This window comes from Chelon labrosus (genome assembly GCF_963514085.1).
Source record: "Chelon labrosus genome assembly, chromosome: 10".
Taxonomy (NCBI): Eukaryota; Metazoa; Chordata; class Actinopteri; order Mugiliformes; family Mugilidae; genus Chelon; species Chelon labrosus.
This window is the reverse complement of record NC_140360.1, coordinates 11,623,715-11,641,424: the sequence shown is the minus strand read 5'-3', so window position 1 is coordinate 11,641,424 and position 17,710 is coordinate 11,623,715. Positions and strand designations below refer to the sequence as shown.

General features: G+C 42.4%; 2 protein-coding genes across 5 annotated transcripts; one reads left to right on the top strand and one right to left on the bottom strand.

Moving 5' to 3' along the window:
• Nucleotides 1-124: 124 nt before the first annotated feature.
• Nucleotides 125-8,283, bottom strand: troap (trophinin associated protein). Of its 3 annotated transcripts, none has more exons than XM_084553112.1 (14): nt 7,956-8,283; nt 7,394-7,501; nt 6,961-7,198; nt 6,378-6,873; nt 6,017-6,129; nt 5,792-5,843; nt 4,427-4,557; nt 4,246-4,300; nt 4,079-4,152; nt 3,905-3,982; nt 2,643-2,750; nt 2,198-2,537; nt 1,878-2,080; nt 125-488 (listed from the first exon to the last, which is right to left on the bottom strand). In XM_084553112.1, exons 2-14 carry the CDS (start codon nt 7,453-7,455, stop codon nt 414-416), a joined length of 2,025 nt encoding a protein of 674 aa, XP_084409238.1. In that variant the 5' UTR covers nt 7,456-7,501; nt 7,956-8,283; the 3' UTR covers nt 125-413. The 3 variants fall into 3 exon arrangements, with proteins under 3 accessions (XP_084409238.1, XP_084409240.1, XP_084409239.1); XM_084553114.1 differs by having other exon boundaries at nt 6,017-6,123; XM_084553113.1 differs by lacking the exon at nt 7,956-8,283 and having other exon boundaries at nt 7,394-7,558.
• Nucleotides 8,284-9,565: 1,282 nt separating this feature from the next.
• LOC311494417 (differentially expressed in FDCP 6 homolog) lies at nt 9,566-17,521 on the top strand. 2 transcript variants are annotated; one of them, XM_084553458.1, is made up of 12 exons: nt 9,566-9,742; nt 11,200-11,340; nt 11,433-11,618; nt 12,363-12,590; nt 12,675-12,821; nt 13,749-13,802; nt 13,932-14,040; nt 14,122-14,420; nt 14,513-14,679; nt 14,981-15,179; nt 15,761-15,851; nt 16,357-17,521. In XM_084553458.1, exons 1-12 carry the CDS (start codon nt 9,647-9,649, stop codon nt 16,551-16,553), a joined length of 1,914 nt encoding a protein of 637 aa, XP_084409584.1. In that variant the 5' UTR covers nt 9,566-9,646; the 3' UTR covers nt 16,554-17,521. The 2 variants fall into 2 exon arrangements, with proteins under 2 accessions (XP_084409584.1, XP_084409585.1); XM_084553459.1 differs by lacking the exon at nt 13,749-13,802 and having other exon boundaries at nt 16,357-17,518.
• The last annotated feature ends 189 nt before the right edge of the window (nt 17,522-17,710 follow it).

Here is a 17,710-nt window from a genome sequence, read left to right as displayed (position 1 = left end):
AGTGGTTACAGAAAATGAATGAATGGTCGTAACCATCTATACCTGCTATACTCAAATATCTTTCCAACTTCCTACCTCCAAGACTGACAGATTTCATACATGGCCCAACAGTGACATACATATATAGAGATTTATTATAAACACTGTACATTACAAACATCATTTTTAATCCACATAACGTTTATTAAAAAATAACATTCTCTCAGACTCCTAGAGTTAAGTTTCTAATCTACATTATCGACAAGTATGCATGTAACAAATGCCTCATTTAGACATCACTTTATATATATATTTTTTTTTAGAGAGCATCTATGAAACAGGCAGCGACAGTGTCGGACAAACATGTCTAGTCTAATCAGTACACTGGTGTTAGCTTCTCACAGTCAGAAGAAATACTGTATTTGTAGTGCAAATCATCTCTCCTGCAGAGGAGAGCTGAGAGGAGAAGAGGAGCCGGGCGAGACATCGAAGGCAATCGGCACAAATCTCTGGAAAAGAAAATGAAATTAAATAATTTAGTTGGACTTTCACATGCGTGCACGTCACTGGAAGTCACCGTCATAAAATAAATGTAATACATTTATACATGCATCATTTTCACAAATAAAATCTGCGGCCACGACATGTAGGTGGTTCCATAAATAAAGTCAGGGTGCTAAAATAAGTGTGGACAAACTCTAGCGTTTCCCTAAGAACATATTTATTTGATATCTAGTCCCTATGGTAAGTGCACTTGTGTAATTTCAGCTGAGAGTGACAGTCTCGTTTACAGCAGGGCTAGTTACTTTCCAGTTCATGTGTGTTACACCAGAGCTAAACCAGGTGAAGAGAAGATAATGGAAAGCTTGGTTCATAACTCTGTAATGGATTTACACCACTGTAAGGATTTAAACCGGTGAGTTGGTATCGTTCTGTAATTAAACAGCTGTGTAGTTTCTCTGTGTAATGGTGTTTTGAACAATGAGTGTCTCATAATGAAGTAAATAAATGCTGATCATCAGTTGTTTTTGAATTGTCTGTGCTTTGTTCTGGCACTGAGATAAGTGGACAGATAAATGCATTTTAGACCCATTACTAGTTATGGTCTGCACCACCTCAACGAGCAGTTACATCTCTGGGTAGGTTCATGTCAGACAAGAACATAAATCTGAATAAAGGTGTAAAATACGTCGTAAGAAACTCATAGATAGAAGTTGTACTGTACCATACTAGCACCTCTCCTGCTGATAATGTTACAGCTGCTGTTCCCTTCACCAAGCACAAGGGGACAGGTTTTGACCCATTTTGGCCTCCTGGCTCTACATGACTGATACCATACATTTATTACAACTCCGTACAATCGAGAATCCCTCAGGCTGTGATCAAACTTCTGGCCAATGAAACGCTTTTAATCTGAAAGGATTCCAGGAAGTGCTGATTTTGAATTAGCAGCCTCTTGTAATATCTCTAACAGGGCAAGCAGGAGCAGATCAGAACTGAGCTTCATGTTAACATGAGACCAATCAGAGGGAATCAGAAATAACGGCCTGCCTCTAAAACAAGCCTGCCTCAAACACAGACCTGTGAAGGTAAATAAAGGTCCCCGTTTGAAGAATATGGCGCCTGTGTTTACCAAAATATCATCCCCTCTGTGAGGACGTGACATTTGCTCTAAGATGGAAGGACGACTACTGAAGCTGTGGTTTCACGGTGTGCAGTGTGCTTATTTTAGAAGACACTAGGTTTGAGACATTTATTCTCACCTTTGTTTTTGTGTTTGTTGCAAATAAAATACGGATTTGCATTTCAAATGGCAGCATTTTGCACGACTAACCAGCTGAACATGAACTTGACAACCTCAATTAACAGCTTCCTATCTATTCTAACGGCGTACTTACAGTGGACTCTTCAAAGTACAAGATGGAGGCCAGTGGGTTTCCACAGCGAGGCGGAGGAGGGAGGAACCTTGGAGGAGCGGGGCCAGACAGCGAGGTGTAGGTGGCCACCTCCTCATCCATACGCAGCTCCTCCAGCGGAGGAAGACGCTTCCGCAGCATCGCCACTGCAGGACTCAGTGAGCTAGTCTTCTGAACAATTATGTCTGTAAGAGGACAAAAAAAAAAAAACACACACTGTAAAAAATATCGGGTCACTAGACAAGGTGTATGTATGTGGGACGGGGGGGGGGGGGGGGGGGGTGGGCAGAGGTCAGTGTTACCTCTGTGCAGACGCTGAACAGAAGGGTTGATCTGACAGCTCGGTTCGGACTCCGCTGACACGTCATCCTGCACCGGCACAAACCGTCTCTGTTCTGAGGAAACCGGACCGTGTCGATGCTGCAGGGCCAAACCCTCCGGCTTCTCAACTCGTGGGGCTCTGATCAGTTTTTTGCCCGTTGAGAAAAAAATAACAGACTCTCTGTGTGGCGCTTGTAAGAACATCTGTCCTCCCACAAACTTCTCCTCCTCCTCCTCCTCCTCCTCCTCCTCGTCCTCGTCCTCGTCCTCATCAGCACTGGTCTCGCTCGTCTCTACCTTTTCTTCACAGTGGGATTTAGCCTAAAGAAGTGTGGATGGAAATTACAAATTAATATCCAGTACATTTTTAAATAAACTTTATTTATTCATGACTTCTATGTGGTCGTTTTGGATTTGACTTCTTACAGTCGAGGCTTCAACTGGGAGCTGCTCCGCTTGTGCCTCAGAATATTTGTCAGTCACGTTCGTGCTCTTCTCTTCCTCTTGATCATCAAATAGTCTCTGGACAACCTCCTGTTAACAAACAACAAAGTTGAAGCTTTTACTCTATACATCAATCAGCCATCAGACACTGTGTGCCGCTTAGACGGGGATCATATGGCACCAGGATGCAGGGAACACCCCTTTGCTGTTGCCATGGGGATGTGCTTGGTCCGCAACAACGTTCAGGTGGTGGTACGTATCAAAGGAACATCCGCATACATGCCAGGACGGACCCAAGGTTCCCAGAAGAACATTACCTCTAAATGAGATCTTCAATGTCATTCACTTCACATGTTGGTGGTTTTAATGATGTGGCTGATCGATGTAGGTTTGCTGACATAATCAAAAGTTACGGAAACATCATTTTAGCTTGGGGAGACATTCAAACGTGCATCTGTGCTTTTACCTTCTCTCTCCAAGAGGTGGCAGAACATGGCAGCACAGCAACACTTCCAACCAATAGACCGATCAGCCACAACATTAAAACCACTGACAGATGAAGTAAATACCATTTAAGCATCTTGTGACAATACAATGTTCTGCTGGGGAAACTTTTGGACCTGGCATTCATTCATGTGGATGTTACTTAGACATGTAGCACCCACCTAGACCAGACCAGGCACCTCCACCCCATAGCAATGACACTCCTTGATGGCAGCAGCCGTCCCCAGCAGGATGCAGCCTGACACAAACACACAAACTCAAAAAACCATGAATAACAGCACAAGGTGTTGACCTGGCCTCCAAATTCACTAGATCCCAAACTGATCAAGTATCTGTGGGATGCACTGGAACAAGCCTGATCCACAGAGGCCCCTCCCCTCAACCCATAGGACCCAAAGGAGCCTGCTAACATCATTCTGTAGCCAGACACCACAGGAGACCCTCAGAAGGACCATGTCCATTCTCTGATGAATCACAACTGTTTTGGTGGCACAAAGGAGACCTACACAATGTTAGGAAGGTGGTCATAATGCAGTGCCTGATCGTAAAATGTTGCCATCTGCTATAAACCACTCTTTAAAATAGTGATTACTGAAAGGCTTGAACTTCAAGTTTTGTTTTTTTTAATCCTTAAACTGCACTAATATTATATTTGGATCATTCTCTCTTTCATTTCCTCATTACAACACTTCTGCTTCGTTCTTAAACACATCATTAAAACCGTCATGATCCGTTCTCACCTCCTGCTGCGGCTGAACGTTGCTCTTGCAGCCTCTGCGTCCGGGTGTGCTGTACTGTTTCGTCGACATGTGCCACTTCTGAAAACGACAGCATCATGAGATAAGGCGGTGACACAACACAAACACAACATGACAAATGAACAGAGTGCGGACATACAACACATGTATACCCACCATGGCAGACATAGGTTGATGTCTGGTGTTGGGGACTCTCTGTGGGGTCCATTTGATCTCTTTGAGCGCTATTGCTGAGGAGGAAACAGCCGCGTCACATCAGGGTACAAGACAAGTAGATAAGGGCGCACTGGGTTTCATAAGATAACAATGATGCTGCGTCTTACCCACTGGACCGCCAGTCGACTCCGCGCGATTCTTTCTAACAGGCACTCTCTGAGCCTGAGAAAAGGAAGCCACACAGTAAATGAAACCGTGTTTCAAAAGTAATCTACAAACGACACTGTACTAAAAATACAACCATAGTGATGAGGAGCAGAAGTGAAAATAAATCCTATATGCCCTTACTCTGTAGATTGAAGTTCCTCTGCCTGGCGGACAGACCGAGTTTCGTGGTGTGGCACCAGTGACCCTTCCAGCTTTCACACCCTCGTTCTGGAGGATACTCTGCAGAGCGGCCGGGTCCGGGGAGAACTCCGCTGTGAGGAGTGAACAAAAGCATTAAACGGACACGAAAGAGACAAATTCATCTAATAGTGACAATGATGTTCTGCTTTATTTAAAGTGACCTTGTTAATTCTAAAATTATCTTGGGTTTTCCCACTGGTAATGACACTAAATACAGTAACATACACACACACTTGCCACATCATTAGGTACACTAGTGAAAGTTCCAACACTCTTATATAACAGTCCTGCATTAAATCTTAGCTTCATGACTTTTATAATGTCTCGTTTATGCTGAAACAGCATCAGAAAGGTGATATTTCAACCGTGTGATCATTGTGGAGGACGTAGTTTGTAGTGCCGTTAAACTGGATTGAATTAAACACTGAATTGTTTCTGTTATTTGGCCTAGCCCTCTGACTAAAATAGTGTTGTCAAAATAACAGAAACATGTGCTGGCACCACACAACACAATTCAACAGTACTACAAAGCACAGGCTCCAGAATTAAAACACAGCTGAATCGACAGTTCTCTCAGTTGTTCGAAACAAATACTGAATACCATAAGCTTCTTGAAGATAAGATTTAGTGCATTTTTTTCTTATCATTACAGTGATCACTGGTGTATTCTGGTTTATTCTCGATAAATAGCGCTCTAATGTCAATGAGGTAGATATAATCAGACAGCAGTCACTTTGTTTAGATTAAAGAAATATTGTGAAATGAGAGCACTGGGGGAAAAGCTAGAAAACAAGTGCAAAGGTAACAGCATCTGCTTACCAGCAGCTCTCAGTCTCATTCATTATGTTGTAATACATGTCGCTTGTCATCAAAAAACGCACACATGTTTGTCAGCTCAGGAAGTCTGACCGGGAACCTTTGAGACTCCAGGAAATTACTGCATCCCATCAAAAACTAGTCTGGCACGGACGTTTGCACCAAACTAAAACCTGGAGTTTTGCCACTTTTCTTTGTTTTGTTTTGTTTTTGTCACTTTTGTACAGAGTCAGCCGAGCAGTTTTCTCTCTTTTCTAGTCTTTAGGCTATTCTCCGCTAACCAGACCCTGCCTGTAGCTTTATATTTACTCTGCAGACAGGAGAGTATTATTAGCGTCTTCTCATGTGACTCTCAGTAAAATCTGAGGTTTATCAAATAATTATTTAAATGTAAAAAGACATTTCTTCACAACCTCTAACAAAACTACATCAATTGAGAGCACACGCTGTACATAAAAGTACATGTTTTGCTCTCCGTCCTATACTAACCTGTAGAGGGTGCAGCTTTTTGTCGGGTCTTCGTCACGGGAACTCGCTGAGGCTGCGGACAAGATGATTGTGTTGAACACATTCGCAAAAGATTAAAACAGGTGAAAAGAGCAGTCAAGACAAAAATAAACACTGAAAACCAATATTAACCCATCAGCCAGTGAAGGGACTAAAATACTCGGCGAAAGGCGGAACTGTAAGAGGACTATTTTAAAACCAACTCACCAAATAGTTATATGGTTTGGACTGGGGAGTTGTAGATGCCACGGCGGTGACTCCCTTATTCTGGAGGATGCTGAGCAGAGCCGAATGGTCGGTCTGGAAGTTCTCACCTTTGTCTGAAATGTTTAAGAGATCAAGCCAAGAAACACTGTGGATGACTCCTAACAAATACACAAATAGATCTGCAGTGCAGTCAACAGAATGGAGACCAGGAGGAAAATTTTATTCTAACTGCTGCAAGACTTGTCTGTCTTTATTGTGTAATTACGAGTGTATCAAGGATAGATTGAGTCCAATTTAGTATGAACACATAACTAGACAGATCCAAATATGTTCTGCAAGGTGCAAGTGATCACATACTTACCAGTTAAAGCTTTTGAAGAACTGCCTTGTGTAGACAGCTGAGCAGTCTGGGACGTATCTTTGAGACTCAGTAGGTTCATGTTATCCAAGCAGGCCTCTGCACCAGCAACACTGACAGCAGGTGGCACAGAAGAGGTGGTGCTGGTCTGATGCATCGTGTTATTAGCAATGGATGACAGAGGATTGGACAAAGTAGTGGAAGTCTTAAAATTGCTGGAAGGCCCAGACTGTCCCGGCAGGTGCGATGCATTTTCTGTCATCTTTCCATGACACCTCCCCATAGCTTTGGTTGAGTCCCCATTGATGTTTAAGACAACTGGATGTTTAGTTGTTTTTGCGTTGAATAAACTGTTTTCAGGTTGTGTAGCATGAGTGCCAGTCCTTGATTGTTGAACAGACAGGGGCTGCTGATCCTTGCTGGCCATTCTTGTACTTCTGGGTTGAGACAGGTTGAAAGGTACAGGTCTGGTGCATGGCTTTTTCTTCTTAGATTTCCCCTGCAGAAAAAAATTATAAAGTGTTCAATATACCAGAATTCTCTAATTGAATAAAAACATCTAAAAGGAGTGAAAGGAGCCACTTACAGCTAGAGGTTTCTCCTCCCACCTGCAGTGGGACTCACTGAAGTCAGAGGGAGTCTGAAGATGAATGGACTTTGCAAGTACCGGAAGTCTGCTTACACCTGGTCGCACAGGTGCCTTCCGACCATGTTCTGAGCTTCCTGGATCTTTGTTCTCATTGTCTTTACAGGAAAGGTGAGGTGCAGACACGAGCTTGGAAGCCTTTGGGTCTGGGTGCTTTTTGTTGTGCTCATTCTTCATTCTGTGTGGAGAAAAACAGTCAGATGCAGAATGAGATGTGTAAACGGAGCAGAGAATACCGATGCCCTACTTTCCATTTAACAAAAGCAGACAAAATATGTGAAAACGTTAATGAACCGCGGTGTAAAGCTGCTAGTAAATTAGGAACTATCTGGACAACGAATAAATTAACATTCTACTTTATAAAAAGTCTTACCTCAGAAAGTCATTGCGGATTTTGTTCTGGCTTTGCTGCCGGAGGACTGGAGAGGAGTCCATAATGATGACAAGAGGGGGAAGTGAGTGGTGAAGGTGTGAAGAACAACTGGAGGAGCAAGGAATGCCAAAAACAAATGAAAGTTGGGCAACTAAATATGAAACACTACACAGGCTTATAGCAAAGTAAATATGAAGATGAGCAAAATACATAAAGCATGCAATGGCAAACCCATCAGACTTTAAGCGTTTAACAACAGCTTTAAGGTTAAAGATAAGAAGCACAAGAACAATCAAGTGGATAAAGCTCCATGCAGGCAGATGCCAGCTTCAGCTACAGTGGTAATGGTAACAAAACAGTCGTGCACTAAATAATGAAATTGATTTGCCTATTAAGTGGATCACATGCCTGATGGCAGCGAAGCATGTGTACAGCACAAACTAACGCGTTGATTACCATTTCCAGAGAAGTTAGCTTTAACCCGAGCAGATGGGTAGCTACATTTAAAGACTTTTCTCGTTAGCACATGCTACATACGGATATTGAGCCAATAGTTACATACTTTACAAACGTTGAAAATACCAGAGAGCCTCTGTTAGCTCCTTCTGAACATCCAATAATTTATTTCGGATCCAATCAATTCCAAATGTTTTGTTTTTCCAGCCGTTTTGTGGAGGTTTAAAGATCCCTTGTCCCGTCCTTTCACACCACAGTGGGGCTGTCAACTTCCTGGACTCGCAACAGTTTGTAAAAAGCGCGCTCCCCCATTGGTCGAGATAAGAAGCCGTATAAGCCAATGACTGCGTGCACTTTGCTCATGACAACATCATCGGCCAATCAGCGACGGATTTTCATAAACAGCTCCATGGCAACGAGGGCGAAAGTTGTTTTACCACGTGACGGCGTTTTGCCGCGGCCTCCCCCCACAGAAATTCAGTTTCATCTTATTGTTTTATTGTTTGTGATCGTCTCTAATTTATGAAGCCTTTGCAGTTTAGGCAGTGATCGCTAGATTGATAGATAGATATGTGCTATTTTATTTTCTAAGGTTAAATTAACTAATATCACTGCAAACTCATTAACCACTGTTGGGTTTTAAAGAACAGCATCAGTTGGTATGTTATTTAACCTCATGTTTGATGCGGGGAAATATTCTGCTCTGGCTCAACCAATTTTAATTGTATTAATTATTTACGTTATTTCAATATTTAATCTAATTCCTTCCTAAAAAGCGTTGATTTCAGATTCAGGCGTCTCGCGAGATTTGAGAGTTGCGATGCGTTAAAGGCTAAAATATAGAAAGGTTAAAAACAAGAACTGACTCAATTTTTATTTATCTTTTCTACACAATGCAAAAAAGACACACAATAGGTTAGCACATAGTTGTTGGATGACTTCTAAATAACATAATATACATAAGACGTTGTTTAAATACAACGTTACACTGAGAGACAAGCAAAACCGAGCAAACCTAACGTTAAGCTAAGTTCTAATTTCGGCTAGGCATTAGCCAACTGCTAATTAGCTGAAATTTAAACCCAACGATCAAAGATTAACAAAAGGCACTCAGTAAGTTTGCATATTACATAACTATTAATAAAAGTTGAGTTGGTACTTCAGACTCCAAACCGTCATATCTCATATTAAATATTAAAAATTAGGGTTTTCATAGGTACTACTCTGTTATTAGACCCTGAAGGCAGCATTTGCGAAAATGCCTAGTGTACAACATCAATGTACTATTAGTACTATTAGAGTGTTATATCAGTACTCCACTACTTTAGTAAATATATAAAATGTACTTTACAGATTAAGATTTTAATTGAGCATACATTTAAATTACATGCATGTCTACCTGCAATAATATTAATAATAGAAAATATATAATAATAATACAACCATGTCACGCTAATAACATGTCTTTGCTATACCTTACATATGCCACTGATTTGTACTTAATTTAGTTATATTTAGTATTTTTATGTCATGATATTTATTTATTTACTTTTAGGATCCTAACACTTCTACCACTGGATGGCAGGATCCAAGGATGTAAACAATCAGGCCCTCCCTCTTCACCAGTTACCACGTCCAGCAGGTGTCGCTGCCTGCAGTCTGATAATGCCTTCATGACTGCCTGACAGCAGCAACACAGAGTGGGTGTCTGCCTGTCACCCAGGGGCCCCGTGTCAACGACAGAAGGAAGAAGAAGAGACGTAAAGGAGGAAACCAGCAAATAACGTTGCTGTAGACATGGACCTGCGCTCTGAGCTGCTCAAGTCCATCTGGTACGGTTTCACGGCCCTGGATCTGGAGAGGAGTGGGAAGGTCTCCAAGTCTCAGCTGAAGGTGAGTGGAGGGACCTGAACCTGGAAGATGGGACTTGAGGAAACTTGCTTGAGGACGCACTGTTTTCCCTCGTTTCTACACGTCAGCTCATACTGTAGGCCAACAATGAAGAAGATTAGAACTGTTTCAAATTCTTAGCAAACTAAATGTCACAACTACTTTGTTGTTTGCTCAGTGGCAGTTTGAGTCAGGAAATAAGAGCGTACACGATCTGATCTTACATATCATCGTTAATATTTCCTGTGTGAAGTTCTGTTTTGAACAACATACCGTTCAACAAGGAACAAATTTGTTCCCTGTATGTCGAGTGAAATGCTTTCACTGCTGGAAGCGGGCACAATATACACCTCTGTCTGGTAGCAGCACAAGAGTCTGTATATGAATAGGAGCCCTCATCTCCAAGCTGTGCTCACACTGGGCCTCGATGCAGCAGCTTGTAGTGCAAAGGGCCCTCTGGCACTGGACCGGCCCAGAGAACAGCCTGCTGAATAGAGTATGTTCACAGCACGAGCCCATCTACGTCAAAAGAACATTGTTACAACGAGAGCGCGGACAAAGTGGAAACATGCTGGTGATGGCTGTCTCTCGCTACAGGGCTTCAACGAGGCCACTGTACTTTTGTTGATCTCATTGTTATATGACTTGCCGTGGCTCAGACTCAATTTCCAGCCACCTCCACGTTCCTGCAGCGTTCTGCTGCTGCCCTGCGCTCCTGGATTGCAGCTAGTCACCCCTCATGACTCGGCTTATCCCCCTTCATGCGTGCAGCCCGTGTACAGGCGCCACGTTCTTTAGGCCTGCTCAAAAGCGAGCAGTTTGCATGCCGTGACAGATGTTGTAGAGCACTGGAGACTGGAGACAGGATGTGGTTATGGCTTAACACAGAGAGACCGAAGTTATCTGATAGTATGCATCAGAAATTTCAAGATGTTGCACCGAAAAAGTTCAGTTAGGAAGAAAGGTGTTTATAGTATAACACCTTTTTTGACACTGATTACACTTAATTCCTTGTGGATTTTTTTAATTCTTGATTGCCTTTATATATTGTGCATTTATATACGTTACATTTTAGCTGCACATCTCTACATATTTTTGTTTTCTTCTTATTATTTTTCTGTCAACTGTGAAGCCCTTTCAGAACTAACATGCATGACAAATGCTGTATAAATGAAGTTTGGTAGATTTAATCACCCTATAAACCAACCAACAAATCTTCGATTATGTCTGATTGGGTTTACAATGACGTGTTTCCTTAATAACTTGGCTGACTCTGGCCTCACAACTGTTTTCACACTGATAAATGTTATGTTAATCTTTCCGTGAGATATATTTTATGCAGCAGAAATTCAGAAACCAAGTTTTCTCTTCTTGGTTCGTTCGCCCTCAGATTCTGAATCCAGAGAAATTTAATCCCAAACTGTAATTTAGCTCTTTCCTTTTACATTGTGCCTTTTCAGGTGCTATCTCACAACCTGTGCACAGTCTTGTCCATCCCACACGACCCTGTGGCTTTAGAGGAGCACTTCAGGGATGATGACGACGGCCCAGTCTCCAGTCAGGGTTACATGCCTTACCTCAACAAATACATCCTGGATAAGGTGACAACAACAACAGCTTTTTGTTTCACGAAATTAGAAGCGTAATCTAGTCAAGGACGCAGTTTTAATCCCTACATTTTTTGCTGTTGCAGGTTGTTGAAGGCTCTTTTATTAAGGAAAACGTAGATGAGCTCTGTTGGACTCTTACGGCAAAGAAAAACTATCAGCCAGACAGAAACAGCAGCACCATTCTGCCAGACAAAGATGCTTTTCGGCTGTGGTGCCTTTTTAATTTTCTTTCTGAAGACAAGTACCCTCTGGTTATGGTTCCTGACGAGGTGAGTGTGAAGTTGTTGTTTTTTTAATTTTTATTAATAATCGTGACAAAGCGCAAGAATATGGACTGATGAAGCAATTTATGTGGTTAAAAATATAATTCTTGAACGCGTAGTTGACCTTGTAGAGTCTAAATTTAGCCTTATTGACATTTAAGGTTGTTGATCCCTGTTGTTGAGCATATTTATGAGTCTCTGATCTTTGACCTAAAAACATGGCTGGATTTTTTTTTTTACAGCCCATGAAACTTTGCTTCTTGCCATCATGGAACACGATGCTCTTTTCATGCTGCACTGTGGGCTTGTTTCTCACTTGCAAAGTCTCGTTTTGGTTTCCTGTTGTGCGTTTTTTTCTCAGCCGCTGCCAAGAGAAAGCCCTAAATTTCAAGGGCAGAGCAGTTTCTGTTATGCAGAGTTTAAGAAAGTATTATCCACTTTTATTTTGGTCTCACACGGCCACCACTGTAGTGCATAGAGCTGTGGTGTCATGAATACTACTGTGCGGTAGATACTGTTACTAACAAATTTAAGTCTAAAAACAACATAGGTAAAGCAAGTTACTTACAGTTTGTTTTGTTGGATATACTTTTTACTGAGTTGGAACCAACCAAATAAAGTGTATACATTAAAAAACATTATTGTGAAAAGCCCTGCAGTGAAGCAAGAGTCATTCAGAGGAAAGTCACTGAAGTAAAATTTAAATTAAGTTATAATGTATTGTAATTAATTCATCCCACTCCTGTTCAGGTGGAGTACCTCCTCAAGAAGATATGCATGTGTATGAGTATTGAGTTCAACTGTGTGGAGTTAGAGGACTTCTTCTCCCAGGATTCAGTGCAGCAGAGCGGCATTACTGTTTGGGTTTTTCTGGAGATGATGAACTCCGGAAAGGTAACCAGAGGAATTGATAAGAGCATTATCAGCATGGCCATTGAAGAAGTGTACAGGGAGATAGTTGGCGACGTCCTCAAAGAGGTAGGATCTGCCACCAGAGGTCATTTATATTTTGGTTCTAGACTTCGTGTTGGTGACGGCATACGTGTGTTTGGGTGCATTCAGGGTTACCTGTGGAAAAAAGGCCAGCTGAGGAGAAACTGGAAGGAACGCTGGTTCACCTTACGGCCCAGCAACTTGTCTTACTACACCGGGGAGGACCGCAAGGACTGCCAAGGCAATATAGCCCTGGATGGGAACTGCTGTGTGGAGGTAAGCAGGTGGAGGTGATCATTTTTCAAAGCTGCATGGCGGTCCATCCACAAAAGAAGCTCATGGTGCTCATTTGCTTCTTCAGCTGAGTCAAAGCATCTTTTCTTTATGACGCTGGTTTTCAACTTGAGGTGGGGACTCTCCCTCGGTGGCATAAGATGAAGCTTAAGGGGTTACAAAATCCCTTCGTAGATGTTTAAATGATTTCATCTGTGTTTTTTCTTGTGAAATACTTACTTTAAAATGAAATGACTGTAGGGCTGAACAATTTATTATCTTATCATTATCTCGACCAAGAACAACATTGTAATACCCTCCCTTTATGATAGAGTACCTAATCTCAGTTCAGTTGGTGCAAATAATCTTTACATAAATTATTAAGAATGAATTATAATAATAAAAATGTGTAGAGAAGGAAAGAAGCCGACGTAAAGTCTTTTTTTTAACCAATACCCCTCAGGCCACTGTCTTACATAATATTTAAACCACCATCTGTCCAGCTAAAGAATTAGAAGAGACTTCCTTTTCTCACCACCACTTCTTCCAGTCATTTTTCATGCATTTCTGAAGAAGACACTGTTTCATGGCAGTGGTATTTATGTGTTGAAACCCACACAAGGTTTATAAGAAGTGCAACAGTTGTAGCTGAATGTTGCCTTGTTTCACATTCACAACCAGATTTCCCCACAAATCTCACAGAGCTCAAGTGAACTGAACTGATTAGTCCTCACATTAGGCCTCACTCATGAAAGAGCCTCTCTGAAAGTTGAAGCCTGGAGCAGTGAGGGTAGAGTTAGAGAGAGGGAGAGTTTCTCAAGTGGTCGCCCATCAATGCAACGCAGAACCAAAACCAGTCGTGATAAACATGCAGCACTGCACCTCCAGATGAAAAACAAGCAATCGTTCTAAAACCATGCTTTATTATAGGATGTAGACGATGGTCAAATATTGTTTGGTGATTCAAAATGGATCAGAAATACAGTGAGTTCAATGGTTTTTTCTCCTCCTTATCACTGTGTATTTAAGACATAGTCACAACAAATGTACAAAAGTTCAAAACAACTCACGCTGACCTGATATTTATAAAATGAGCATTCCTTGTTTGAACAGGTGCTGCCAGACCGAGATGGGAAGAGGTGCATGTTTTGTCTTAAAACCCTCTCGAAGACTTATGAAATGAGCGCCTCAGACACCAAACAGAGACAGGAGTGGACTACAGGTCAGAGGAGACTCAGCATTTATAAATCTACCTTTGTAAAGCTTCTATCTATCCAGACACTGACCGTCATCTTCTTCACAGCCATTCAGACGGCCATCCGGCTGCACGTGGAAGGGAAAAAGTCCCTCCACAAGGATCTGAAGCTAAAGCGGCGGGAACAGCGCGAGCAGCGGGAGAAAAGGCGACAGGCGAAGGAGGAGGAGCTGCAGAGGCTGCGGGCCCTGCAGGAGGAGCGGGAGCGGAAGCTGGCCGAGCTGGATCTCCTGAAGGAGGCGCAGAAGCAGGCGCAATCCCTCCTGGAGCAGGACGAGCAGAGGAGGCGCCAGCAGCACGAACAGCTCCAGCGCGCCCTCGAGGTTCAGCTTCGTGAGGCCGAGGAGGTGAGCGTGAGGGCAAAGACAGGGGAAAAAAATCATTTAAAAACACAGAAAGGTGTGTGTTTATTCCTTTGTTTCTGTTTGTGTGTCTCAAGGCGCGGGTCAGTATGCAGGCGGAGATGGCTCTGAAGGAGGAGGAAGCAGAGAGGCAGAGGAAGAGGATCCAGGAGCTTGAGGAGATGCAGAAGCGATTGGAGGAGGCGCTGCAGCAGGAGATTAAAGCCAGGCTGGATGAGGAGGCCTTCCGCTACGCTCAAGCAGGGTAAAGTAGAATATGCCACCAAACAGATGTTGACCATCACAGTACAGGAAGCTGTTAGAGGGGAGCTGCATTTCTGTGCAAACAGCAAACGTCGAGAAAGAAAATAAGTTCATGTTGCGTTATGTTCCTGAGGAAGTTGAGCTGCCAACAGAGGAAGTTGTTGCTGCTGTCACCTCGATCAATGTGTCGCTGTGCACTTAATGATGTACTAGTCACACACAAAACCTCGCTGAAGTGCCTCATTTGCAAACAATGAGGGGCTGGAGACAGCGTAACTCACCCTATTCTCGTCTGTGCTCAGGTTACTGGCCGAGGAGGAGGAGAAAATGAAGGCCCTGATGGCCCTGCAGGAGGAACAGGAGGAGTACATCCTGAAGACGCAGAGGGAGAAGCAGGAGCTCAAACAGGAAATGGAGGTCAAGTCTCGGGCCCTGGACGAGGCGCAGAGGCAGCTGGAGGAGGTCCGCGCAAACCGGCACAGGGTTGACCAGGATGTAGTGGTGAGTAAATAAACACACAACAAAAAACGGTGGGACCTTACACCTGAACTGGACCACAACATCAAGAGATGACACTTCTGTCGGACGTATTACATAGAGGCGTCATGCCTAGTGCCGCCGGTATGCTGCTAATGAGATCAGTGTGAGAGTCCTGAACTGTATAGAGGCGCAATTCTCAGATTGCTCGGAATAGCTGAAAACATGACACGTGGTCCACATCATTTGCAGACAGACAAATTTCGTCAGACGCAGCCACAAACAGTTTAAACTTAAAAGTGACGGCACGTCTTTTTTCATTAGAAGTGTCTCCGTTCTAATTTCTCTGGACCTCTCATGTCGTTACTTATAATGAGTGCGGTTATCAACTGAAGCGAGCTGTCATGCTAACAGTAGCTCATTTATTTATTTGTTGGTTTGCCTCAAAAACTAAACCCACCCCTAAAAAATAGACTTGACTCGAAACTTATCTTCTTTTGTGTGTTTTTTTTTACTGATTAATCTGCTGCCACTTTTTGTTTAAAGTATTTATCAGTCTGTTTATTTATCAGTACCTAATGCTTCAGCGGCTCTATTTATTTCAGGCTGCCCAGAGGAAGCTTCGCCAGGCGAGCACCAACGTCAAACACTGGAACGTCCAGATGAACAGACTGATGCGACCAATCGGACCGGGGGGTATGTGTCCTACCTGCATAACGAGGCCAAGCATTACGGGACAGGAGAACGTGGTTTTCAAGGATTCAAGGAGTTTTATTGTCATTTCAACACATGTTGGTACATGAGGCGGAAGGAAATTAGTTACCCTGGTCCCAGTGCAAGCCAAAGCAGAAACAGTATAGGTAAAAGTATAAAAATAGAATAAAATTAGCTAACCAAGTATAAAAAAAAATAGGCAAGTAAGTAATATAAATATATATTTAAAGAGCACTTCTTCACGTTGGAATTATCTCATTAGATCATACTGAAGTTCACTAAGCACCAGAGTTAAAGAGAGAACTGAGGACTGATGTGAGCATTTTGTCAGAGCGCATAGTGAATATTGCGCTGTACCGTTTCTCACAAAGGAGGCAAAATAGATGTTTCATACCGCATTGTCGGTACACTTCCTTAAATTTGATTCTTTGTTTTGTGACCTGTGAATTTCTTCTTTCTTATCACATTTACGCATCCTCGTTTCCAGAGAAGAGACCATCGTTGGGAAGCTCCTTCTCAAGCTTCCAGATCCCGACACAGAGAGACCCCGGGCTGCGCCTCAGGAGGAGATCGGGATCGGAGGATCAGGACGAGGAGAGCAAAGAAAACGTTGAGAACAGAGCTGGCTGCGAGCTTGAGAAACGCCACTCCCACGCCTCTAACGGAGACATGGACATCCCATAAAAACATGAATCAGAGGGGCTTGCTTAGGTCACTTCTACTCTGCGGGAGGTTTTCTGACAGGAAATGCAAGAGACGGTCGTCTTATGTGTGAACCATGTGAAAGCAGCAGGACATCTGCATTCGAAACTGAATTGACAGTACTACCATTTCTATTAAGTGTTGAATTTACTGACCTCAAATCACAGACAGTTTAATGAGAAAGCGCATTCACCGTATTCACTGCTCGACTAACGCTTTGGCTGCGTCTTGAGTGGGGAGTGTTTGGATGATACCTCAGTACAAAGAAAATGAGCTGCCAGAAAGATGCTGAAGGTTCGTTGTGATGTTTAAATATTAAAAAATCCACGTAAATGAAGCTCAGTCATTTAGCCTTGTAATATAGACACGTACCAGTGTTTAATTTTTACATATGTAATTTGTGGCTTGACTTTTTTTTTTTTTTTAGTGTAGAAATTCGGTTCAGTGTTAAAGTTTACCACATTTTAACTCCTGATAAACAGGAAAGAGAGACAAAGGCGGCGACAGAGACAGACTTTCATTAAACTTCCTGTTTCTTATGTTACCTAACATTATTGTAAATAAAAGAGTGAGCCGATGCTGTAACCAGATTTCCACTTGTATCTTTACTGTGTTAAATTATATGCAACGTAATTTAATTCAAATGACTCACATTAAAGCGTGACACTTTAGAGACATTAACCACATTTTGCCCCTGATTATTACTTCTAAAACAGCCACAGAAATGCCAAAGAATGGAAGAAGCTGACGCCCACACTGCAGAACTTGCGCACAGCACATCCGCTTTGGTTTGAATTTGAGTCTGCCTCTTTTTGCGAGATGAAAATGTGTCATCACTGACTAATTTGACGCCTTTCGCCTGCAAAAACCAGCGATGCATATACAGCGAACAGAGACATCCCCTGACAAAGTATGCAAACTACATGCTGGCTGGATCGAATTTTAAAATATATAACTACTTTCTCAGTCTGTGTCTTTTTGCTTTATACTTTTAGTTTATTTTTCTGCTCTACATTAAATGTATTGTATTACGTGTGCTGTATTAGGCAGTTTTCAGAAGTTTTAAATTTAAAGTCACAATTACTAACTACAAATCAAGAATTAATAAATATAATATAAGAAATAGAAATGTATGTTTT